General features: G+C 46.0%; 1 protein-coding gene across 1 annotated transcript in view; it reads right to left on the bottom strand.

Annotated features, from left to right (window-relative positions):
• The window catches only part of NTSR1 (neurotensin receptor 1), a 220503-nt gene that overhangs the window by 63332 nt on the left and 130741 nt on the right, over positions 1-26430 (bottom strand). The window contains exon 2 of the mRNA XM_088482940.1: positions 6650-6851. Coding sequence (XP_088339066.1) covers positions 6650-6851 — 202 coding nt within the window. The remainder of the gene's footprint in view (positions 1-6649; positions 6852-26430) is intronic.

Genomic DNA, 26430 nt, shown 5'->3' with positions numbered 1-26430 from the left:
ACAGTCAGTACATTGGGAGTATACTGGGTCCTGTGTGTACAGGATGTTAAGTGAGCAGGATGGTATAAGTCCCAGATTAGTGGCACTGTGCTCCTTCGTAATAGCGGTGGTGGTATAGGGTACTGTACTTGCGGTACTCTGTAGGGCTGTATGTGGCTCTTATGGCTGGGAATCTCAGAGGGCACATCTAGTGTCCTGGAATGCTGAGGAAGTAAGATGTGCCAACAGTGTGCGTATTAGCACGTCGGAGGTTAGGCCTCCTACTGAGCTGTGGCGGATCCTGGAGACAGACAGCGCAGAACGCTCCTCATCCAACACACAGTGCTCTATGGCCCTGCTTCAGCGGCACAGCAGCATGTTTGTTGTTCCCTGCTTGAACTTCAGCAAGATGCAGGTACAAGTCATGAACTGGGTGACAGACTTCAGATAACCCAATAAGTCTCACAGTCCTGTGGGTGGTTAGTGTTATCACAAGAGTGGCCAATCAGAGCACATGCTGCTGAAAGCAAGAAGGTGTGACACAGTGATGGCTGCCAGAGCCTCCTGAGCACAAGAACAAAGGAGATCCTTCCTCCCATCTCATCTGTGATCTCATTCTCATGTTGTCATCCCAGGAACTGACATATTGTTTCTACATTTCAAGTGTGAACTACACAAAAGGCAGATTATGGGGTCAACTCAATTAGGAGCATGGAAATGCTGCCAACAGCACTGGATTGCTGGCCATACACGCTACAATTATTGGGGCGATCCGCCTTATATCGGCGGAACGCCCCGATAATTGTAGCATGTGGGGGGGGGGCGACCGAGGGTTAAATATAGCTCGGTCGGGCATGCCGGACTGTCCAGCATGCCCGTCCGATGCGATATTTGCCGGTAAACTGTCGGCCGCATCGGGCAGTGTATGCCCAGCCGCGGCCGACAGACAGACATTTCCTGTGTTCCTTCCTATGGAACAGGGAAATGTCTCCTCCCCTGGGGGTGGAGCGCAGATGTCGGGCTGATACACTGTGAGAGAAATCTCACAGTGTATGCTAGCGACATCTGCGGCTGGCAGGCTGCCAGATAAAATGTCTGTCGGTCTGACAGACATTTTATCTGGCCATGTATGCCCAGCATAACTCACCTCCCTCACTGTGGCTAAGGGGGGACTGCGAGCGATCACGCTGGACCTATTCTGTACATGCATACTTCCGACTATCTGGCTGCCCCTTCCGGGAGGGAGCAGCCAGATCGGCATGACTGAGGGGGCATGGCCAGCAAACGGGAGCGGGGCCGGCCAGTCGACGAGTGTTTGCGGGTGGGGCATGGCCACGCAATCACGTCATTTTGACCCCGCCCCCGCTACACACTGCCGATATTACAGGCAGTGTGAAGCAGGGGACGGGGCCAAAATTACGCAATTCCACGTGAATTGCGTCACCGCCGTCCCCCGCTGCGGGGGCTTTACATGTAATTGTGGGGGGATAGGAGGGGTCGCCGGGAGCCGGGAGGCTTGCCTGCCTTCCCAGGGGGTCGGAAGCAGCACCCGATTTTCGGGAGGCTCCCAACCAAATCGGGAGGGTTGGCAAGTATGTGTACATGTGAAGACCCGGTCCAGGTGCCCAAACATTGGATCTGTATGTAGACCATCGGGTTTGCAAACAAATCCGAATCAGGTCCTATGTCCAAACATTTTTTCCTTAAAACAAAGAATTTACCTACATTATCACCTTCCTAGGGGGTCTGCTCAAAACAATGTGAATTTGGAATTGAATTGCAAATGCAATTTGCTGTGCGAATTCTCAGTGAAAACAGCTTACAGAACCCAAGGAGTTCCTAACTAAATTGATCCCTAAGAGCAAGAGAGAGAGACACAGGGGAGACAGAGACAGGGGGATGGGACAGAGGCCATGATTCAGAGAAAGACGCTCTGACAGAGCGCTCGCTCTGAATCAGGGCCATCCTTAATTTTATATACGGCCTCCTGGCCGCTCGTATAGCTGTGGGTGACCACCCACAGCTATAGCGAGCGGCCAGGAAGATGGTCGCGATGGTCAAGACCATCGCGACCATCGGACTTGCGACGAGACCCTTGTGGTAGGGTCTCGTTGCCGCAAGTCCCAGTGGACTTCTTGCTCTTACAGAGGGAACGCTTGCCGTTTGGGGGCGGCCCCACTGACATCCCCCTCACTGACGCTTGCCGTTTGGGGGCGGCCCCAATGACATCACGAGTGATGTCAGTGGAGAGCTTTCGGCTCTGTTAGAGGCGAAAGCTCTCTGGGGCTTACGATGAACAAGACCCTACCACAAGGGTCTCGTCGCAAGCCCGTCATCATGGCCGCTCGCTATAGCTGTGGGTGGTCACCCACAGCTATGTGAGCGGCCGGGAGGCCGCTCCAAAAAAAAAAAAAAGCCCGTCCTTGATTCAGAGCGAGCGGCTCTGAATAAGGCCCAGAGTCCTTTTGTTTCTGTTCAGGAGAGTGCTCCGCATTGTTTCCTTGTAGCTGCTGCAGTCCCCATAATAACGGAGGTGCACTACAGGGCATGTGGAACTTCCGACCCAAGGACCTGATTCAGACCCGCTTGCTAGGATGCGTTCGCTTGTAGCTGGCCGATTTTCGCATTCTGTGCAGTGCGCGAACCAGTGCGAGAGATCAGGAAGCGTTCACTCGCTGCGCATAGACAGCCCAGCAGAATGAGTGATATGACAAGCCATTTGTGGGTGGTGAAAGGGGCTGGACATTATAAACGGGGGAATGGAGGTACGAACGCAGGTGTGCCCGGGCGTCTTAACACCATTTCAGAGCTGTGCATAATTAGCAGGCAGCGTCATAGTACACGTCACCTGGTTGAATTTCACACTGAAGTGATCGCAGTGCTTGCGGTAGGGTATGGTCTGCCTCAAGCGCTGTTATCGCATCCGATGGTACCCGATGTATCAATGGTTGCTTACACTTTCTGGAGATGACATGCGCAAGTGGGCATCTTATAAGAGGCTGGTGGGCATCTGCATACACAAAGTGATCGCATGCCAAAACATAGTGGGCGTGCTTATGTCTTGCCGTACGATCGCCTGCCATGCTGGGTGTGTGCCAGATTTGCATACGCTGGGTGCGAGTGTACGCATCTAGCGAGCAGATCTAAATGACCTCCCAAATGCAATACTGTGCATGCATGCCATTACTAGGTGTTTTCCTCTACCATCCTTCAGATAGTAAGGACATGCCCCTGAGTGCCTCCAAAGAGGAGATTGTGTCAAACACTGCATCCCCAGTCACGGGCCCCCTCCTCTCACCTTGGCGGCCGGCAGCCGACTGATGTGGCTGAATCAGTAGACTCTGGGCACTAGAGTGTGCCTAGAATCTACTGCGATTTCCTAACAGCTCATGCACAAAACGCCGGCAAAATTGCTGCAGAGGCCATTTTCCGCCGTTTTGAGCAGCGCTTAGAGACCCGACGCGGGACCTCAGAGACGTTTTAGATAATATGGGTGCAGGGTGTGCGATGCCAGCCCCTCCTGGGCCCGGGGGCCCGTGTGCACCTCACACCAGATATGCCCCTGGTCCAGTGTCTTCCACTACCACTACTGCATGTATCTGCAGGAGTGTGCTCTATACCACCGTATGCCACCTGCAATCACTTGCTCCTGGCTGGATCTGTCATGTTCCTACATGGTGCTGCATTAACCCAGTGTTACCTCACATCCTGCTGTTCTACATGGTTAATAAACCAATTCCTGGTTAAGCTATTCCTCATGTGGACTAACCTCCATCACACACCGCTGACACCTATCAACATAGGTTCTGCCAATAGTCTCAGCTGTACTCTTTTACAGTACCTTTATATTGTAAGTTCTCTCATGAACAGTGCCCCCTACCATTTGGTTTCATGTCTGCATTTATTTTGACTACATTATATGTTCCCGTTTCATGTGTCCTGTTTTCTCCACAGCCCTGTTGACCCACAGTTGCCTTTGTAGCTCTGTCCACTCCTTTATGTTACAGTAAAAATAGAATGAAAAAAAAAAAAACTAAAGTAATAAATCAGCATGGAGCTTACCGATACAGTAAATTGTGGTTTTTGCATGGTAAATCTAAGGCATTTACGGTAAGACCCAACAATCTGGGAGCATTTCAGTTAAAAATGTGCAAAAACACAACTGTTGTGCAAATCTTTCAAAGCTAAATCATTAATGCAAGTAATAAAATTAAAAAATGATCATGTGTTTGCTTTATGAAGTAATTTGTCCCAAAATCAGGCCTGCTCTGCATCTCCTAGCTTTTTCTCTATTTAGAGACTATAAATCATTTATTTTTTTTCTGTAAAATCCCTAAAATATTTATGTATCTACGCTCACATCAGGCAGCACACACTGCTGGTACTTGCACTATATCTAAACCCTTTCATTTATATTTGTCAGACTATTTTTGGGAGTCCGTTGCTGTAAGAGCTGAAATCACAGTCATTGGATGTGAAACCACAGTCTCTGTCAAAATATATTAAGTATTGCGTTCAGACTGCATTATTGTTACTGCTTGTATACACTAAAAGTTGGCAAACTATCGATAAACTACTTAATTAATTGTGGTAAACATGGCCTTTTTTCTGCACATCTGAAAATGTAGAAGCAATCTCTCTCTCTCTACACTATGAATCATAGATGTATAATTATTATGCCTCTATTTATCTCAGCCTTTCCCAACTACAGTGTAACTCAGCGTTCTCTGCACAAACAGAAATAACATAAGAAGTGTGAATATTTGTTTTGAGTAGAAGATGAAAGACAGTGAATCACTGAAAGGAAGGAATTAGTAGAATTCGTTAAACATTACAAAAAAACTTCATTTGGTTACGATGGTTTGTGTCTCTTTTCTACTTTTTGGAGACTGATGTCACATACATATTCTAAAATTTTTATTACAATGAGTTATGTGAACATATAAATAGACTAGCAAGTTTGACCCATAATTCTCTGAGTCTCTAGCTGTTCTGACTGTCATACCTTTCATCCCCTCTGTGTCTTTCCAGCAGCATCCCTTAATGTTGTCTATGACCTCCAGCCTCCCCTTGTGTGTCCCTCATGCCCCATCTGTCTCTTCTGACTCGTAATTCCCCAGTGTCTCTCCAGCCCTCATGCCTAGTCAGTGTCTTTTCAACCTCATGCCCTGCTTGTGTATCTTTAGCCACATGCATCCTCCTGTATCTCTCCAGATGGATGTCACCCATTTGTATCTCAACAGCCTAATGCCACCCCTTTGTCTCTTCACAGCCTCATTTCCCCCATCTATCCAGCCTCATGTCTCCCCACAGCCTTGTGCCCCTCTGTGTCTCTCTAGCCTCCTGGATCCCCCCTTTGTCTCCATAGCCTCATGTGCCCTCTCATTTGTCTCTCTAGCCTGATCTCTCCTGCTGTTTCTATATCTTCTTTGTTCCCCTTCAAAGGGAGTGTTACTGTTGGGGAGGCAGTGGGTGGCATGTGGGGGGTTGTACTAGAGGTGGTCATCAGTTCCAACCATTGACAGGTGTCTTCCCCAACATTTCTATCTCTGTCCCTCCTTTCCACCTGTCAATGTAGAATTGTAAGGACTACTGTATAATCAATAAGTGGAGAAAAGGTCTTACAACTGGGACATTGCCAAGGTCAGGATGTCCCTCCAAATTTGATGATAGTACAAGCAGAAAACTCATCAGAGAGGCTGCCAAGAGGCCTATGACATCATTAATGGAGCAGCAGGAATTTCAGCCAGGAACTATCTCCTGAATTCTGCACTTCTAGGCTATGGGGTAGGGTGGGAAGATGTTAGTAATTTCTCAGAAAAAAAGAACACTCAATCCTGTTTAAATAATAATAATAATAATAATAATAATAATAATATTAATTAAATCACCTCATACCATGTGGGAAAATGTCTCATGATCTGATGTCTAGTCAGGATAGAGGGCATAATGAATAGCTCCAAATATAAAGATACATTGGCGCAAACCTTCTGGCCTCTCATAAAGCTGAAGATGAAGAGGAATTTCACAGTCCAACATGATAGTGATCAAAAGCACACATCTAAGTCAACCAAGCAATGGCTTCAAAAAGGATTTCATACTTTGCCCCAGGCAGCTGAAAGGCAGTTCTATTGTGCCTTAGAGGGCTTAATTTGGTTATTTCATAGCTGCCATAAAATGTAGTCAAAGCACAGCAATATTACTACAATTCTAAATGAATTATCTCTTTAATCAATTAAACAAATGTAACTTGGAAATATGTTGCTTTTTTTTTTTTACTCGAGTCTTTGTACCAGCTTTATTACTTGATTAAAATTGCAAACTGCTCCTGAAAAAGGCTTCTAACCAGTAAAAGCAATTGCATTTGTAGTCACTGAATAGCACAAAGCTAAAATCTCCTGTGCCGTAAATACAGAATTAATGAGAAATGGGGCTTGAGAGTCACTGGCAGTTGACAAATTTAGTTGCATTGTGTACCTTTTACTGTTTAGATAAAAATAATTCTGCTTCAAATACATTTTTTTATTGCAGACAAAGAAAAACAACTTGTCTGTTTATTGCTCTCTCTATTTAAAAGGCAAAATAAATTTTGTTTCAGCATATTAAATTCTTCCCTTGAGACGCCAGACAGCTTTAAATATATAAGTGTATTGAGAAATAAAATACATACGCAGAACTCGAACCCCATGCTTTAGCGACTGGATGCGGCTGGGCTCCATGGACATACTAAGCACAGTCTGCTGGCCACCAATGGTGCAGACCTGGTTTTCTTGATGGGCCTGCTTTACCATAATGATAAGTTGGTTGGCGATGATGGTATTTAAGACTGAAATCACAACCATCGGAAACACAAAGGAGAGGAAAGCATTGACCTAAAAAATATAAGGCAGATTCCAATCAGAACAATGATCAGACATTCAGGAACAGTGAATAGACAAAAAGAGCTGCTATCTCAAACTCTTACAACATAACTAAAGATTTGAGCAATTAGGCAGTGGTTGTGTTTAAAAATATACTTCAAATATTATGCCTCAAAATTTAATGACACCATGAATAAAACATTAAAATTTAAATATAAATAAGCAATATAAAAGATGCAATGTGAAAAAATACAATAAAATGTATAAAATTAACAATCCCCTGATACCGCTGTTACAGTAATACACATATGACCATATAGTACAAAATAGAAATTAAGAGTGATGTATATATACAAGTCAGAAAAAAGACACATATAATGAAACTGTTAGTTATGTTTCAAACTGTAGTCTATCCAGTGTAAACAGTAACAACAGCTCCAAACTAGTTGATAGACTACAGCGGTATCTGGGGATTGTTATTTTTATACTTTTTATTGTATTTTTTCACATTGTATTTTTATATTGCTTATTTATATTGCAATCTTAATGTTTTATTTATGGTGTCATTAAATTTTGAGGCATAATAGTTGAAGTCAAATTGTTTTTATATCTCATCCTCCTTCCCCTCACTTTTTTTGCTTTGTTTTCATTGTGATTTTTAGAGAGGCTGACTACCCTTTCTGCGGGAGCAGCAAGGGGGGTTGGGGTTAGGCACCCCCCCGGGAGGGTTAGGTGTAGGGTGCGGGAGTGGGGGGGATAGGTTCAGGCACTAATGGGGGGAGATTAGGGTTAGGCACTGGGGGGAGGTTAGGCACCACTAAGGGAGGGTTAGGGTAGGGACAGGGGAGGGTTAGAGTACTTACCTGATGCAGCCGGGATTCAGACACATTGGACTGCCGATGTCAGTATTTGTTTAACCGCCGGCATTACATACTGATTCCACCCTGCACAATGGATGGAGAGGGGCAGATTACATAAGCAGGGATCTGTGAATGATCCCGATGCAGATAAGCACTGTAGGATTGTGGGGATAGTGTGTAAGAGTTGTTCGGTTACCTGTAGTGCACAGGAGAGGAAGTAATGATTAGTGTGTTAGGGGACAGTGACTGTAGGAAAACTCAGGGTTAAAGGTGGAATTACAAGACAAGGGAGGTCCAAGGGGCATGGAAGGGGAAGCGACTTGGAAGGACAAAAGGCTGATGCACGGAATCATCGTCCTCTTTTACAAGAAATCTTTCCCTCCCTCCCCAACTAACACAATAAGTCTGTGATTTTGGTGGTTGGTGGTGTAGAAAACGCAATAGCAACCTAAATCATAATAAAGGTACAATGATAATCATGTGGTGCGAGGATGATATGTCCTCCGGGGGCCGTGTAGTGATTTTGCAAGTTATTTGGCTCGTCTGCCTGACGACGGGCATCTATGTCGATGTCACACCTATGCCGGTGTAGGCAGCAGTGCTGCGGTTATTGTTACAGCCCCCATTGATATTGAAGATCGTGAAGGCTCCTGCCAAAACGAAGGATGGCTATGCATAAGTCTAGATACGTATAGTGAGGGAGGAGATTGCTGACTTCACGATCAGTGGGATTGGAAGAACCCAATCCGTGGGTAGGATTACCCACTTGGTTGACCAAATTTTGAGTAGTACAGTTTTCAATTACTTTTCCTAGGCCACCAACTTTATGGAAGTGATAAATAAAATTTGGACCTTCTTCTTGCCAGCTATGGTGTGTAGCGTCCTCATTTTATTGAGTATTAAGAGGTAATGATGAAGGAATCTATAGGTGGCTAACAAATTATGCAAACACACGACAGCCATCATACTTAAGCGGCTTAATGTGTTTACTGTGGCTAGGAGGAGGCAGAGGAAGTAGAATAAAAGATTACTAATGGAAATCAAATACCTTTACAGAGTACAAAGCCTTGAGTTACGATACAAAGTAAAGAAAATGTTACAGCATGACTTATATTGCACTGTGTGTTACAGCTGGATTGTTATGTAATATGTATTAATATTTGCAGTATAAATAAGAGTGTGGTTAACCCAGGTACTAGTAGGAGCATTCATACTGTGCACCATTGCTGTATAGGTTGCTGTGAATAGATCTTAGAGTATATGAATCTGTCCATTATTCAGTACAGATTTTAACTCCTTAGGAACATATGCCAACCTGCTGAGAGACGTGCCTCTCAGCATAAAGCACACCACGAGCGGCACAAACTGTGCTGCAGTGAATGAATAGAGCTGAACCATCTAGTGATGAATGACCCTTGTGTGTTTGTTGACAGAATGGAATGTTGATTACATTAACAAAGTATAATAAACAGACAATAAATCCCATTTATTATATAAACCTATGATGACACTATTATTAGCTCAGTTTATTACTGTAATAGTTGGATAGGGAGACGTGATAATGTGAAATTAATATCATGTCCAAATGAAGATAAATTGTGTATATTTCTGTGTGGAATCCAGTTTCTTTATTTAATTAATTGTAGAAATACTGTAGTCTGCAATTAATCTTAGACCTTCAGGTTTATTTCTCCAAGGTCATTAGTAGACAAGTTGTGTTCGATGGTACTCGAAACGAGACTTTCCTGCTAATAGCTGCTAGGTCAATGGGCTTAAATAAACGTTAATTAAGTATGAAGGATATTTGGGTTGCACTTTTCCTTGAGAAGGAGACTAAAAAGGTCTGGATTTGTATAATTAACCTGAGGGGGTGCTAATGCTATCACTGTTCATCGCAGTATCCAGGCTGCAATATGTAAAACCTGAGGCCCTGTAAAGCACTTTTACAGTCTGCCTGCAGCACAGAATACAGCACAGAATGACTTATGCATACTTGCCTACACTCCCGGAAGTCAAGGGAGGCTCTCAATTTTTCGGGTAGGCCCTCACACCCTCGGAGGTGTAGGCAATTCTCCCGCATCCTGCCCACTTCCTAGTGAAGTGGGCAGAATGGGGAGAAACTTACCTGGAATCCATGTTCCCTTGTTAGGGGTGGGGCTGAATGATGTCATTCTATAATTGCGCCATTTTGCCCCATCCCCTTTTAAAATATGCACGATTCGTGGGATTTCGGTGTGAGGGGGTGGGGCCTAATGACGCAAAAGGTCCGGCCCCGCCCCATCATTACATGACTGCTGCCTCTCCTCGGGGTTCTCCGTGGAGAACAAATCAAAACTCGGTAAGTATGGACTTATGTAATATAATGACATTATGGCCCTGATGCATTGAGTGCTTGGAATTTGGCAATGGTCGCATATTCACCACTGCACCGTCCCTTTCCATCCTCTTGTTCAAGTATCAGTGTGGGGTTGCCACACAGTTACACCCATTCAGGGGCACCGAGAGGGGGGGAGCGGGTACTAATTACCCGGGTCCGGGCTTGCTGGAGGTGCCCGGTACGGGCCCGGGTCTGGCACTGCTCCCCCCCTCTTACATCACAGCAGCCCAGCACATGCTGATGTGTGCTTGGCTGCTCTTGGAGAATGCTTGCGGCTGCTAAGAAGCAGCCACAGCAGTCTCCTATGCCTCTGGGAGGAGCGATCAAGCTGCTCACACCTCCCCACTGGTTATGCGCTGGGCTGAGGGGGGTTTAAACGCCCCCCTCGCCGGCGCTGCAAAACTTTTCTTTTTTTTACCTAAGGGTGTGTGGCCACGCCCCCTTAAACCCGGCGCAGCTCTTGGCAGGCCTGCACCCATTAAGCTGCATGTGACGTTGCAGCTTAAATGCACAAGACTCTGAGAGCATACAGTACATGCCAACTCTCCATGATTGTCAGGGAGACTCCCTGAAACAGTAGCAATCCCCCTGACTCCCTGAAGAGTCTAGCAATCTTCCTGATTGCAACCGACCCCCATTATATAGTTGTTATATACTTAGGAAAAAAAAAATCAGATACATACATTTAAATGGTATAATCAGTGCCATTTTACCTGCATTGGTTATAAGGCACAGTGATCCCTATGGCTACATGCATTTTCATATAAGGTTACTCTTGGCACTTATATGGAATCCCTTGCATTACATTTGAATGTAAGTAAATTATATGACACGGCTCTCAGATGGTATACAATCGGGAAGCCGGCTGCCTTAATACAGGTAGCTGGCTTCCCGTATGTCATATCCCGGTGAGGGTGAAATGCCGGGCGTCTAAATCTGGACGCCTGTCATTTCTCCGACGCAGGGAGACAGGTGCCCGGCATCCCGATCAAAGGGATGCCGGGCGCCGCGAGGGGACAGCCGAGGGGGGGGGAGGGTTAGGTTTAGGGCACCCGGGGGGGACTTAGGATTAGGCACCCCCCGGGAGGGTTAGGGTTAGGCTAGGGGGAGGGAGGGTTAGGGTTAGGCACCCCTCCCGGGGGACTTAGATTTAGGCAGCAGGGAAGGGGGGGTTAGGGTTAGGCATGGGGGGGAGGTTAGGCACCCCTAAGGAGGGTTAGGGGGGTTAGGTTAGTAGATACTTACCTTAGGATGATCGGGATTTCCAGTGCTTTCGGGCTTCCGCTGCCGGGCTCTGCTGGTTTGTTGGGCTGCCGCTGCTGGGATTCGAACTCCCGGCCATGCGGCAGCCGTGATATCATACCGATTCCTCTCAGATGTATCAGTACACGTCCATTTTACCACTGCGCTCATAGGTGTTGCTTTTACAATCTCCCTGAAATACTTATTAAAAAATAGGCAAGTATGTCTGAGGGGCCTGTTTGTCATTAAATATTTGCTTAATTTTCCCAGAAAACACTCATTTTCGGATACCCTCAAATATTTAGTATCACCAAATTGTATGAAGGAGAGACTGCTGCGTTCCCTCCATTTCCGACAGCAGCCACAGCCCCCATAGGTTTCTATGAGGATGCGAGGCCACCTGAATTACGAAGTTCTGGAATGCGAAGCATTCTGGAGTTTGGCCCTCACAGCTAGCATCATCTGAAGATGTCGTTGTGCTGCTGTAGCCTATGGGCTACACTTTATAAAATGTATCGGGAGTGCATCTGAAACCCTCCCCAGTAGACCACGAATGCGCAGGAGTCCCGGCACCAGACTGAAGAGATCACTAACGCAGTCTCTTCACGCTAAGCACAACTCAAGGATGGGCTCCATTTGGAACTCCTGTCTCTGCATGTACAATTTCATACATTTGGGTGGTATAATAGCATCATGCAATGCGATCATGGGCGTTAAAATTGCAATTACGATTATTGATAAACGGGCTCCTGAATCACCCATTGCTGCTTACAATATATATCTGCAGACTGTGCAGAACATATGTTCTGCATACAGACTGCCTGATTCATCGTGACTGACGTCACAACTGGACGGGCAATTACCGTTCAACTCCATGCCTGATGGCATCCCTGCTTGAGCACAGCTGGGGTGGTTTGTTCATAGTGTCCATTCAATTAAGCTTAAGAGGGATATTTAAAAAAATGCTGTTTATTGTGTGCCCTCTACTTTGCAACCCCTACTTGCTCAACTGCAGTGTGAAATCAGATGTAATAGCACTCCTTTCCATTGAGTACCAAAGTAAACAAAATATATATTATCAAACTGTAACCCTATTGTGGCACTTGAACTTGTATTGCTCAAACTGTGTGCAATATAAATGGCTCCATTTAATAAGGATTTTTCCCAATCCAATTTAAAATGTTTCAAAGTCCAAAAAAATGGCCGACCAATAACATTAAATATGTCTTTTTACATTTTATTATACTTTCTTATTTTAAACACTGTAAAGGGGCCTATCCATTAGCAGATAAATTTGAACAATGAACGATATATCGTTCAATTTATCTGTCATGGATAGGCCCTGAACAATGACAGATGCGCACTCCCGTGGCCAACAAATTGTGTCTTTCGTCTCTCTAACATGTTGGTCAATTATCGCTGACAGATATTAGAAATATCTGTCAGTTTATAAACGGTAAACGAAGAATGATATTTTTAATGAAAATTAATAGAAACATGAAAAAAATCCACTCCCTGAATGATGTCATGCATTATCGTTCGTCGTTCGCAAAAATCTGTCATGTACATGACAGATATCTGTCACCACAACCCCAGGAATTTTCAAGGGATAAATCTTTTGTCTTTCATCGTAGAGATCTGCTAATGGACAGGCCCCTTAAGGGTTAGAAGGTTCATGGAAGAAAAAATTACAATGATATCTGTAAAATCTGTCATGCTAAAGCAGGACACAATAAAACACCTGGTAATTAGAATTGGTTTGCAACAAAATGTTTTCTAAATGGATTTAACTGTTTAATGCAAGCTTAGATATAGTGCTGCTACCATCTACTGTTATAATTAATAACCACGATTTGAGTAATGCTGCCATCTACTGTATATGCTGTTAAAGGTTGTCTGCTTCTTGTATATAGTGGACTGGGTGGAGGTGCCTTAAATTGTCTCTTACAGTCCCTGGAGTGCCCTGAATCTCTTCAACTGCAAAAGTATCTTAAACGTGCACGCTTAAACCTGCTGGCTTGATGTTGGAATTTTCTACACCAGCTATGATGGTTGCATGCAAAATTATGATGCTCATTAGTCCAATTGATTCCCCATTTTAACCATATCAAATATGATCTGACTCATCATTCAAAATTGCAAACTATATGGAAAACTTTAATATTCCACTAGCAATTTAGGCACAGCCCAAGCGACTCATTAGTACCCGTATTACAAAGAGACTCTCTTTATCCTCCTGCAGGATATTTACTTATGACCCAAGTACAGTACATTGAATCTCATTACTCATTCAGCAGCATGCTACTTCCTCTTTACAGATACTTCTGTTTTCCTATCAAGTACTGTCAGGTTCCTCACACGCTGGGAACTTCTAACTCTCCCATATCAGTAATGAAATCCTGTTTTCTGCGATTTTTGATTCATGCTCAGATCCTAAATAAACACCCAAACATGCCCAGATCAATAGTTTTGGTTTAAAGTGTGGCTGCAAGCTTTCAGCGTGAGTTTCTAGACGAAAAGCCTCCTCCCCTCAGGCTCCTTTCTCTCTGCACTATCTGGGTTTTATGAAGCTATTTTCTGCTCAGTGGAGGTGCGGACAAGAGATTTCTAGCTGATGATTAGGAACTGGACCACAGTGTTGACTAGATGCAACAGTTACATTCTGAATAATGAAGTACAGATCAATTGACATGATTAATTTGTGTTATATTAGAGTTATTTAGATCAATTTGTGCTCAATCAATACAATTTTATAATTGTTTTGTCTTCTTTTGAATCTACGGAATTACCCTAGTACATTTACGGCATGATGATATCTAGAGTGAGTTCTATCTGCATATAAACCTAATAGTCCATTACTGTAAATCTAGATTTCAGTGACGGTTAAACATGAATCATGGGTAGAAATTCTTGCAGTACAAGATATGTCTATTCTCTGTCCTGTATTCTCCTTGTTTTACCTGAAATTAACATTTCAGTGGCCTTTGTGATATGCATTTTCTTATTTATTTATTTTTAAAGCGTTTATTTTTTCTGAGCAACTGTAGAGTAACATAATATCTGAGCGGAGGAGTCAGATTAATGGGGGGAAACTGTGGCACTAACCCTAGGCATCCCACACACTATGCTTGTTAACTTTTTAATCTGTCCCTCTAGTGCAGTGTTTCTCAACATCGGTCCTCAAGGCACATTTTAGTGATATCCATGCTTGAGCACAGATGGTTAAATCAAAGGTAATTAGAGGTACTAATTAAGACACCTGTACTCAAGTATGGCTATCCTTAAAACCTGGACTATTAGTGTGCCTTGAGGACTATGGTTGGGAACCCCTGTTCTAGGAGGTCTAAGTGGGAGCTTTGGGAGACCGTCCACTTTACTGGGAATCTGGGAGGTTGGACTACTCTCCTGGGAGTTTGGGAGTCTCCCAACCTTCCAAGAGAGTTGGCCAGTATGCCATACACTAATTGGGAACTCTGCCATCTGGGAAGTGCTCTGCTCTCAGAAAGCTCTGCATGCCAGATGCATAGTTATCTGGCAAGAGGGGACAGCACTAAAAGCAAGCAGTCAGTGCAATATTTGCCGACATCTGCTTGTGGTGGTGAGATGTGAGCCCGAATACCATGCATGTGCACCTCGAGCAAACACTTCAAGAAAAGATGTTTGGCCCTCACAGTAACATGCCCCTGGGACTCCACAAATCCTCATGTGGCCCTGGGAGGGGTAGAATAGACAGGGTTCCATTGTGCATGCGTTCTTAGAGATTTGCAATAATATGCACTTTTTGTTACTGGACTGAGGGCAAGCAATTGTCTTCTGTACTGTTTCTTGTAAGATGGTTATAGGAAGGAAAAAGACTGCAAAACTACCTATAATAAAATATTACCAGGGATGGAGCTCTAGATACTCAAGGGGTGTGGATTAAAAGATACATAGCAAAAAGGTTGAGTGTCTAGTCAGGCACCAACTGGTAGACAGGCAATAGGTCGACATGTACAAAAGGTCGACATGTATAATAGGTTGACACAAAGGTCAACATGGATAAAGATCGACAGGTACGAAATGTCGACATGGGCAAAAGGTTGACACAAAAATGGTTAACATATGTTTTTTTTCTAACCCTAATCCTTACCCTAACCCTCCCTTTGGTGCCTAACCCTAACCATCAACCTATTGCCTATCTACCAGTTAGTGTCTAGCTTTTTACTGTAGATCTATTGATTGGAACCCTACTCAAGTAGTAAGAAATATGAGGGTGAAATAAATCCACTATTGGGATGATGATGATGATGATGATGATGATGATGATGATGATGATGATGATGATTAGAATGTTTCAATCCTTCACAAAGTAGATGCCTAATCAGCTAAATCACCTGTACAAGCAATTAAGGAAAGGAGAATTCAAAATTATACTACAACAGAAAATACTCTCAATATATGAATGAGAGAGATACCATAAAGAAGACAAAAAATGAACACACAAGACGGGAGTGGGTGGGAAGAAGAGGTGGAAAAAAAAACAACTTTAACAGAAGAAACAGACTGTATTGGAAACACGCAGAGACAGACTACAAGAGAGAATAAAACACAGATACTAAAGGAAAAATGAACAGATAGAGAGGTTCTGATTCTGAGTCGTCTGCTGCTGCAACCAGGTTAGTGTCATTTGTCGTAGTCGCGTCTGCAACATTATGCTAATGTTAGTATCAGTCCTTTCCGTGGTGCAGAAGTGTGCGTCTGACTGTGCAAGAACTGAGACACCCGCTTTATGTGTCTTTAGACGCTCAAATACTACTTGGTGCGTCGAAACTTGCATTAGCCCCATGCTAGGTGCAGATTCCCCACCAGAGTATGGCCTATAATATTAGTGATTAAGTGTCTGAGTTCTCAACCATTTCAGCAATACTCCTGCTACACGCCCATATAGTGGACCATCTGAATAGCCACATCCCAGTTACCGTCCAGAAACGCCCAACACATTTCCGATACCATGAAACTCTGTGTGACTTTTTAGCGACAGATCTCTGGGGTCTATTTACTAAGCCTTGGATGAAGATAAAGTGGGCAGAGAAGTACCAGCCAGCTAACCAACTCCTATCTGTAATTTTTCAAACACAGCTTGTGACATGGCAGTTAGGAGCTAATTGGCTGGTACCTTATCTCTGTTCACTTTATCTTCATCCAAGGCTTAGTAAATAGACCCCTTAGTACTAAGCCTTGGAGAGTGATAAGGTGGAGGGAGACAAAGTACCAACCAGTCAGCTCCTAACTGTCCATTTTTCAAACACAGCCTGTAAAGTGACAGAGGCTGGTACTTTGGGGTCTAGCATGCAGATAAAGGGGGTCTATGCATGAAGCAGTGAAGTGTCCGGTTTACTTGAAAACAGGGCACTTCTCTGCTTCGTGCTATTCCTAGAGCAAGGTACTGCTGGAGAAGCTTATTACTTCTCCAGTGGTGCACCTGCTCCTGTATGTATCGCATCACTATACAGCTTTCCGTTCCTCTGCTAGCACTGTATTCGCCATCTCAGGGTGTCGTAAGCAGTGCTGTTAGGGGAGAAGAGCAGTGAAGACAGCAGTCTTCCTGCCTTATCCCTAATGTCTTCGCCCCCTTTTCTGCCAGCAGCCAATCAGAGGTGCCCAGGGTATATGCATAAATGATGATTTTTTTACAGGATCACAGCGCAAAAAAGTCACAGCAGCAGATAAGACAAACAATGAATCACCAAATCAAAATATATACATGCAAAAAGGTCTAGCCTAGAATCATGCGCTAGACTCAATCTAGACTATTTTGTCTCACCCAAAACTTCATGAGAGATATGGTGCAAATCCTCCAACAAGTTCAAATACCGTGGAAAAGAAAGGGGGAATTAAACTAAAATACTGTATCAAATGTCCAAAGTACATTGCAGGGAAAACACCCTAGTGTTTACGATATAAAAGTTCAATCAGGACTGTTCCCATAGAAAAAGCTTCTTTCCGAAATAAGAAAGCCCAGGTGCATTCAAGGTTGGAATGTTGTACACCCTCCATGTATGATGAGAGTAAACATATGCTCACTTGTATACTTACATATATATAATTGTCAGCAGGCACATAAAGGTTTCTTTGTCTCCCCGAATCCCATATATAGTTAACGAACATAGGGAGAGAACAGAACTAAAGGTGTATATCAAACGATATCCATTTATTCAAACAGAAATATGCGCATATGCCGGGTCACCTCCTTCCGGATTGCCAGCGGCCCCTGCGCTGCCCCCCCCGTTCCTTCCCCTGCAGCCGCTAACTAAGGTGGCCATAGCCCGGATCACCTCCATCGTAACGGCCCGCTGCCCCCGTGGCCCCCCCCTTCCCCTGCCGCCGTAATGACCCACACAGACATCGGCGCATGCGCAGAAGAAAAAAAAACCCCGAGATGCAGAGAAGAAGAAGAATGGATCGCAGGACCTGGATTTACTGCTTCGCTTTAGGAAACAGGTAAGTGTACATGAATTGCTACTTATCAAAACTAAAGATCGCATCGAAGTGATGCGATCTATAGTGATAAGTAGCAATTCTATAGCGCCTATCTTCATGAATAGACCCCAAAGTGTACGGAGATAAGGTACCAGCCAATCAGCTCGTAACTGCCATGTCACAGGCTGGGTTTGAAATGACAGTTAGGAGCTGATTGGCTGGTACTTTATCTCGATTCACTTTGTCTCCATGCAAGGCTTAGTAAATAGTCACTTAGATACATGTGCAGTTGAAAAACAACATCAATTTGCGTGAATATCAGCTTTGCATGCGCCCCATAATCAGGCCCATAGTGTATGGTACCCCACAGTTGCCGTTTTGGAAAGGTGCTGAAGCCAGTGTCATTTTAAAATAAAGTTAATTTAAAAAAAAAAGATGAGTTGGAGGAGTGACAGTCGGAGCTGTGGAGAGAGGAGGGATGAGGTGATGCCATTGCTCAGTGATAAGCAACTGAAGAAATGAGTAGCTGAGAGCATACCTCCCAACATGACTCTATCCAGGAGGGACACAATGGTCTTGTCCTGGACTTCCCTGGTAAGAGGTGGGGCTGCAGCGCAGTTCAAAATTCTTATAGGGGAGCCACACCAACTGCCATTTCACACACTGCCAAACATCACTGGCTGGGACTCACTGGCAGTTGGTGTGACTCCCCTATTTGGATTATGGTCTGTGCTGCAGCCCCACCTCTGGAGCCACCACCAATCATAAATTACCAGGGAAGTCCAGGACCAGAGCATTGTGTCCCTCCTGGAGAGGGTCATGTTGGGAGGTATGTGAGAGAGACAGAGAAATAAATAGAGGAGTGGCTGGGACTTGTAGTACCACATCAAAAGCCAAGCTGAGAGTCCTGTTGATTTGTTTGCTGTGCCTTCCTTTTGGATGTGAAGTCGCATCCTGAATTCGACCCTCAGATGTGATGAGAGGGAGCAGAGCTGGACTTGAGGACGGCTCACAGGGCTGATGAGCCTTGCACACCTCTCACACACACATCACCGGAGAGCCAGCAATATTAATAGGGTGATACAGTCCCCATCTAGGAATCAGAGACAGTCCTCATATTAACTTAAAGAGACATAACAGTATAAATCTAATGAGCACACCAGACAGCAACGCAACACATAAGTAGGGGAAAACTGTTTACCCTTTAGAGAGGAAATTCACGGTATTGTCATAAAGGAGAACTAAAATACTAAATCAATCACAGTCAGAAGGTGACTCCCCTATCCCTATCATATTACTGTGTAGTTCGTCCACTCCAGTTGAACTCTGAACCCAACTAACTGCACAGGCTGCACTTATGAGATAATATCTAACAACTAAAAGGAATGTCTCTCGATATGTACTAAGCGTTGGAGAGAGATAAAGCACTAACCAATCAGCTCCTAACTGTCATTTTCCAAACAGCCTGTAAAGTGTCATTTAGGAGCTCATTGGTTGGTACTTTATCCCTTGTTCATCAACAATCATCCCATTAACAGAAGGAAATAAAAAAGAAAACTTTAGCTGCCCTCCCACTCTGAGGAAACTGTAAAACAAATTGAACATGTGTGTAACCCCCCTCTCACCTCTATAAGAGGAACTCTTGGTTACTAACTGCCTTAATGTCTAGCATGTATCCACCCTTAACTGTCCATCCAATGATGTACCCTTATATCAGTTCATACACTGGCCAACACCCTGAAAAGTCTAGCAATCTCCCTGATTGCACCTTACCCCCATTAAAATCGACCTTTAGTAAATATACCCCTAAGTGTTCCTTTTTATATATTACATCCTTAACACCACTATAGTCCTATGGATGCACCAAATCCAATTCACTAATGGGATGAGTTTGTGGATATTAGGAAGTATATTAATAGGCTGCTGAATAAATATCCCCACAGTAATGTCTCCCCACCTTCTGGGTTATGGGATACCTCTTCAGGGCTGGCTCCAACACTTATCTGACTTTGGCTGTCAGTCTGGAATTGCAGGTCCTGGTGCTGAGCGGCTTTAACTCTTAACTAGTGTTACATGTGCACCAACGATGGCCTGTCCTACAGTATTTACCCTAGTAAAAAATAGGGAAAACTGCATCAGACCCAGTAAAAGTATTAAACATTAGAGACTATATTAAGTGAATATTTATTTACATAACTTTCTATTTTTAAAACAGTAAAGATACATTGTTATATAGGGGCCTTTTCATCATCACTTAATTTATATAAAAGCAGGTGAAAATGAACATTTTCACCTAATTTTGTATAACTTAAGTGTCAGGGCCATTCATCAGTCATGTAACGCAGGAGATGTGCCCCGATAATTTCCACAATACAATTGTGCCCCGATAATTTCCACAATCCCCATACTTTAGTATGGGGATGTGGAAATTGTATAATCCATCAAGTTCCGAAGAAGCATTTTTTTTCGGAACTTGTGAGCAGGGGCGGATTGGGATGGAAAACCAGCCCGGGAATATTATGGAAGCAGCCCTAAGGCAGGGTCTGTCGAGGGGGCGGGAACCCTCCTCCTAAGGCCTGATGCTGAGTTGGACACAGTTGCAGCCTCCCTTGAGTCTTTTGCAGCAGTTGTGTCTGTGACTTTATGCTAATGCTGCTACAATGCCCTTCCCTGGTGTACAGCCAAATATGCAAGTACTGAGATGCTCACTGTCAGTGTGTACAGACGCTGTAATCATGCTTTGTGAGTCTTTAGATGCCACCATCTGAACTTTAACCAGCCCTATGTAAATCATCCGCCTAAAAGTGGCCTCCAATGTCAGCAATTCAGCGTCTCTAAACGCAATCACTTTCAGCAACACGACCATGTCACTCCAATAACACACTGATAACACTATGCTACATCTGCTTCTGACTAGCCAGCTCCCTGTAACTGCCTAGGAATGCCCAACACATTTCTAATGCACTTCTTGTTGCATGCTTCTAAATCTGTACTGCAACTCTGTACGAACACCATCAGGACACATGCGCAGATGAAAAACATTGCATAAGAAAAAAGTAAACACATTAGCCCCCCACAGGAAACAATAATATGCATTAGTTCTCACTTAAAAAAAACACACACATTGGTCTCAATAGAAAAAAAAACACACTGACCCCCAAAAGAAAAAAATAAAACACATTGGCCTCCATAGGAAAAAAATAAAATGCAAAAACAAGCACAGTGACCCCAACAGGAAATAAAAATGCACATTGGCCACCACATGAAAAAAAATATGGTTGAACAGTGTATGTCCATGGATACTATGTCTAAGGGGCTGGAAAATAGGACGATGAGCATACATCCCTGGGGAAGACGGGTAGGAGTGGGGTAGAGCGGGTAGTGTATGTCCCTGGGTCGGAGGGTAGGGCGAGTTACAGGTATGTTCCAGAGGAAGGGGTGGTGGTTAGGGTGGGTACTGCACTATAAAGCGAGGGGATAGGACTGGTTAGCCTATTGCCGACCATCAGAGCCAGCGCTTGGAGCAAAAGTACATACACTCTCTGCCGCTTGGGGCAGGATGGGAGCAGTAATAGCGGGAAGCAGAAGACAGGATGGGATTAATAGCGGGAATCAGGAGACAGGATGGGAGTAATAGTGGGAAGCAGGAGACAGGATGGGAGTAATAGCGGGAAGCAGGGGGCAGGATGGGAGTAATAGCGGGAAGCAGGGGGCAGGATGGGAGTAATAGTGGGAAGCAGGGGGCAGGATGGGAGTAATAGCGGGAAGCAGGGGGCAGGATGGGAGTAATAGTGGGAAGCAGGGGGCAGGATGGGAGTAATAGCGGGAAGCAGGAGACAGGATGGGAGTAATAGTGGGAAGCAGGGGGCAGGATGGGAATAATAGCGGGAAGCAGGAGACAGGATGGGAGTAATAGTGGGAAGCAGGGGGCAGGATGGGAGTAATAGCGCGAAGCAGGGGGCAGGATGGGAGTAATAGTGGGAAGCAGGGGGCAGGATGGGAGTAATAGCGGGAAGCAGGAGACAGGATGGGAGTAATAGCGGGAGGCAGGGGGCAGGATGGGAGTAATAGTGGGAAGCAGGAGACAGGATGGGAGTAATAGTGGGAAGCAGGGGGCAGGATGGGAGTAATAGTGGGAAGCAGGGGGCAGGATGGGAGTAATAGCGGGAAGCAGGGGGCAGGATGGGAGTAATAGCGGGAAGCAGGAGACAGGATGGTAGTAATAGTGGGAAGCAGGGGGCAGGATGGGAGTAATAGCGGGAAGCAGGAGACAGGATGGGAGTAATAGTGGGAAGCAGGAGACAGGATGGGAGTAATAGCGGGAAGCAGGAGGCAGGATGGGAGTAGTAGCGGGAAGCAGGGGGCAGGATGGGAGTAATAGTGGGAAGCAGGGGGCAGGATGGGAGTAATAGTGGGAAGCAGGAGACAGGATGGTAGTAATAGTGGGAAGCAGGAGACAGGATGGTAGTAATAGTGGGAAGCAGGAGACAGGATGAGAGTAATAGCGGGAAGCAGGAGACAGGATGGGAGTAATAGCGGGAAGCAGGGGGCAGGATGGGAGTAATAGCGGGAAGCAGGGGGCAGGATGGGAGTAATAGTGGGAAGCAGGAGGCAGGATGGGAGTAATAGCGGGAAGCAGGAGGCAGGATGGGAGTAATAGCGGGAAGCAGGAGGCAGGATGGGAGTAATAGTGGGAAGAAGGAGGCAGGATGGGAGTAATAGTGGGAAGCAGGAGACAGGATGGGAGTAATAGTGGGAAACAGGGGGCAGGATGGGAGTAATAGTGGGAAACAGGGGGCAGGATGGGAGTAATAGCGGGAAGCAGGGGGCAGGATGGGAGTAATAGCGGGAAGCAGGAGACAGGATGGGAGTAATAGTGGGAAGCAGGGGGCAGGATGGGAGTAATAGTGGGAAGCAGGGGGCAGGATGGGAGTAATAGTGGGAAGCAGGGGGCAGGATAGACAGGATGGGAGTGCAAGGAACTCACCTGGAAGAAGTCATCTCCGCAGCTCTCGGCAGCCGTTCCTCCATCCGTGTACAGCGCTGATAGTCGGCTCCTTCTCCCATCTACATAGCTGCAGCAGCGCACACCCTTCTTCTCCCTGCTTGGTTCTGCTTACCTCCAGCAGCCCCAGGGGATGGCCCTAACCATACCACAGGGCCACCTATCCATCCCACAGGGTGGCAGGCAGCGTAGGATGAGGTAAAGGACCAGAGCCAAAATTAGACATTTTGGTGCCCTGTGCTAGATAAAACATCAGCCCCCACCCCTCTCCCCTCCCCATTTTTTAGGGACACTAGTCGTCTTCTGTAGACGCACACACCCGAAAATGCTCTCAGAGATGCTGGGCCGCTTCAGGCTCTCCCCCGACTAAATCCCTATGTACAGCCTGCATCTCCCCGAACCACCCTATACAGCCTACACCCCCCCCTGTACCCCATATACAGCCTGCATCTCCCCGAACCACCCTATACAGCCTACACCCCTCCTGTACCCCATATACAGCCTACATCCCCCTGTACCCCATATACAGCCTGCATCTCCCCGAACCACCCTATACAGCCTACACCCCTCCTGTACCCCATATACAGCCTACATCCCCCCCTGTACCCCATATACAGCCTGCATCTCCCCGAACCAGCCTATACAACCTACACCCCTCCTGTACCCCATATACAGCCTACATCCCCCCCTGTACCCCATATACAGCCTGCATCTCCCCGAACCACCCTATACAGCCTACACCCCTCCTGTACCCCATATACAGCCTACATCCCCCCCTGTACCCCATATACAGCCTGCATCTCCCCGAACCACCCTATACAGCCTACATTCCCCCCTGTACCCAATATACAGCCTGCATCTCCCTGCTGTATCCCAAAATACAGCCTAGCACAGGAGACACTCATATCACTCTTCCATGAACACCACCACCCACAGCGTTATTGTCCCACTGTATCCCCCTAATCCCTATATACAGCCTGCATCCGCCTTCAACTCCCCTGTACCCCAATATACAGCCTGCACCCCCATATGTGTACATCATACTATAAATATATCACCCCTCTCATATATATATATATATATATATATATACACACACACACATAATTATATATATATATGCCTGAGGATGCCCATCCCTGGGCAACACACTGGGTCTGACAGGGAAATTCACCGTGTGCAGGAAAGGCTGCTGGGGGGGGGGGGGGGGGGGGGTGTGGAGTGTGCCTGTCACTGATGCCGCTACTAACTCCACACTAGGTGCCCAGAAGCTCGTTGCACACTGCATGTTGGGGATTGTAGTCTGCTGGGAGCGCTGCACTATGCAGCTTGACAGCATCAGTAACTACAAATCCCGAGGGGCCGTGCTACTTGATTCAGTGCTGGATGGCTGTCCCTCTACTACAGTACAGGAGCCTGGAGAGTGAGGAGCCGGGCGCACCGCTAGCATAACAACGCAGCGGGCGTCCGGCAATATCATTTGCAGCTGCTGGGGGTGAAAACTGTGGGTTTTGGCTGAGGGGCGGCGACGGTGACACAGGTGCCGGGACCTTTCCGGAAACGCGGCAGTCGACCCTTGTGCACACATATGAATCGGCACGGATCAGCTGGCAGACTGTCAGCCCAACCGGCCCTTTTAGAGGGGAGCATAGGACCAGCCCAGCGGGAACTATCCCGCTGTCCCGGTGGCCCAATCCGCCCCTGCGTTGTGAGTGATGCCAGACGCCACTCTGAGATGGCATACAGCATCCGATAACATGCACAAGCAGCCGTTTACACAGCAGCTTGTGCAAGGGAAGGGATCTAATCAGATCCCATTAGCTGTCTCTACTTAACCTCTGGCTGTCACTGGCTCCCTCCTGTTCTCTTGTGCCGGCGGGAGCTTGTGCTGCAGGGGCGCCGCAGGGAGGTTAGGAGCAGGGGGGTAGGGTTACGGGGGAGGGAGGGTACGGGCAGCTGCAGGAAGTCGGGACTGACACCGGCAGCCGCGGGGGAGGGATGGGGGCCTGGCACTGACTCTGGCGGCCGCAGGGGGAGGGACAGCGGGATCCGGCACCTGATAGTTCAAGACCTGGGTGAGGAGGGAGCATTACCACAGCGACGGTGGGGAGAGGTGCAACCATGGCTGGGACAGAGTGGACACCTGAAAGCCGAGGGACAACGGCGGCGGGGGCCGGCAACAGGACAGTTACATCGGGAGGGGGGGGAGAAGAGTGATGTTTCCCCACAGCGGCGCAGGCTGAGGGGACACAGAGGAAGAGGACAGAGGCAGACTGCGGGCTACAGCTCCCTCCCTCCCTTGCACAGCACCTGCAGCCTATCTTCCTACCTCCGGCGTCTTCTGTAACTGCTCCTTGCCACAATCTGCAACACTGCCGGTGACTCTCCACTGACGCCGGAGGCAGGCTGTGGCACTGGTAGGGGAGCACAGGGAACGGGGACACTAGGAACAGGCTGCGGGAAAAGGAACACATGGAGAGGGGACACCAGGGGACAGGCAGCGGGCAGGGAGAGTAGAAAACAGGGGAGAGGGTACACTCAGAGGCTGTGTGTAGAGAGATGGTAGACACGGGGCAAATACTGCGGGTAGGAAGTGGGGTGACACGAGGCAGAGACTGCGGGCTGGGTTGGAGGCAGCACAGATAAAGGGGAAAAGTATCAATTCCGAAAAAATGACCGCAAAAAGAGCAGTTTTTCGGAAGTGATACTTTAGTTAATGAGGCATGATGAATGCCTCTGAACGCTACTTGGAACTCGCGGCGAGTTCAAAACACAATTATCATGAATGATAATTATGTAATGATGAATAGACCCCATAGTGTTAAATGTATTTCTGTTGATGTTTATGCACTAAGTTGATTTTTTGGAAAAAACAATCCTAAATAGGGTAGTTCCAGCTTAACTTGTCCTGGTGATCATTTCCAATCAAATAAAATACGTTTTGTGTAACAGTTGTATATTTATTGTGGTTGGGAAGAAACAACCTCACCTCTCTGCTGAAGTAAGAAAACAAACTTAGGAAGTCAAAGGAAGACCCCTAGATGCCAGCCTATTGGAAGAGCCAAAGAGAGGGCTCCACTACAGTGCAGAAAGGTCCGTGAACTAGGATGTCACTACATTGCCTATTGCGGGGTATTATAAGTGTATTAGAGAACAGTATAAATGCTTAGGAAATTAACAACTTAACTTCTATGGGGACTTCTAGGCTGTCAGATTTACCACGCTCTAGAATCCAACAGATTGCTGAAATTACTGGGATTGGGTGCTGGTAATGGCTGCAGTGGTAGGAATGGTGGCATAAGTATATGGACAGCATAGTAGACTGATGTAAATGCAGGCTAAATGTGAGATACTGAAAATTAACCTGTATAAAATGACAATACCCATACATAAACTATGTGTGTGTAGAATATATCTTATACTACCACAGCATGCCACACTGACAAGGACTCAGCAACATATTTCTGTGTTTGGCTGAGCCAGGACTTCCCTACACCAGTCTTGTAGAAATGGTACAGTCCGACTCCCTACTCATTTGGGGAATCTGGGTCATGAATCAGAAGTGGAGGAGTCCAAGGCTGATTGTATGGCTAAAGTGTTTCTCTGGCCCAATTCCCACTAGTCAATACAAGAGAGATTACTTGCATC

This window comes from Taudactylus pleione, unplaced genomic scaffold (assembly GCF_031769625.1).
Source record: "Taudactylus pleione unplaced genomic scaffold, aTauple2 ptg000018l, whole genome shotgun sequence".
NCBI classification, from domain to species: domain Eukaryota; kingdom Metazoa; phylum Chordata; class Amphibia; order Anura; family Myobatrachidae; genus Taudactylus; species Taudactylus pleione.
The sequence above is the reverse complement of the archived record's forward strand: the minus strand, read 5'-3'. Positions and strand labels throughout refer to the sequence as shown.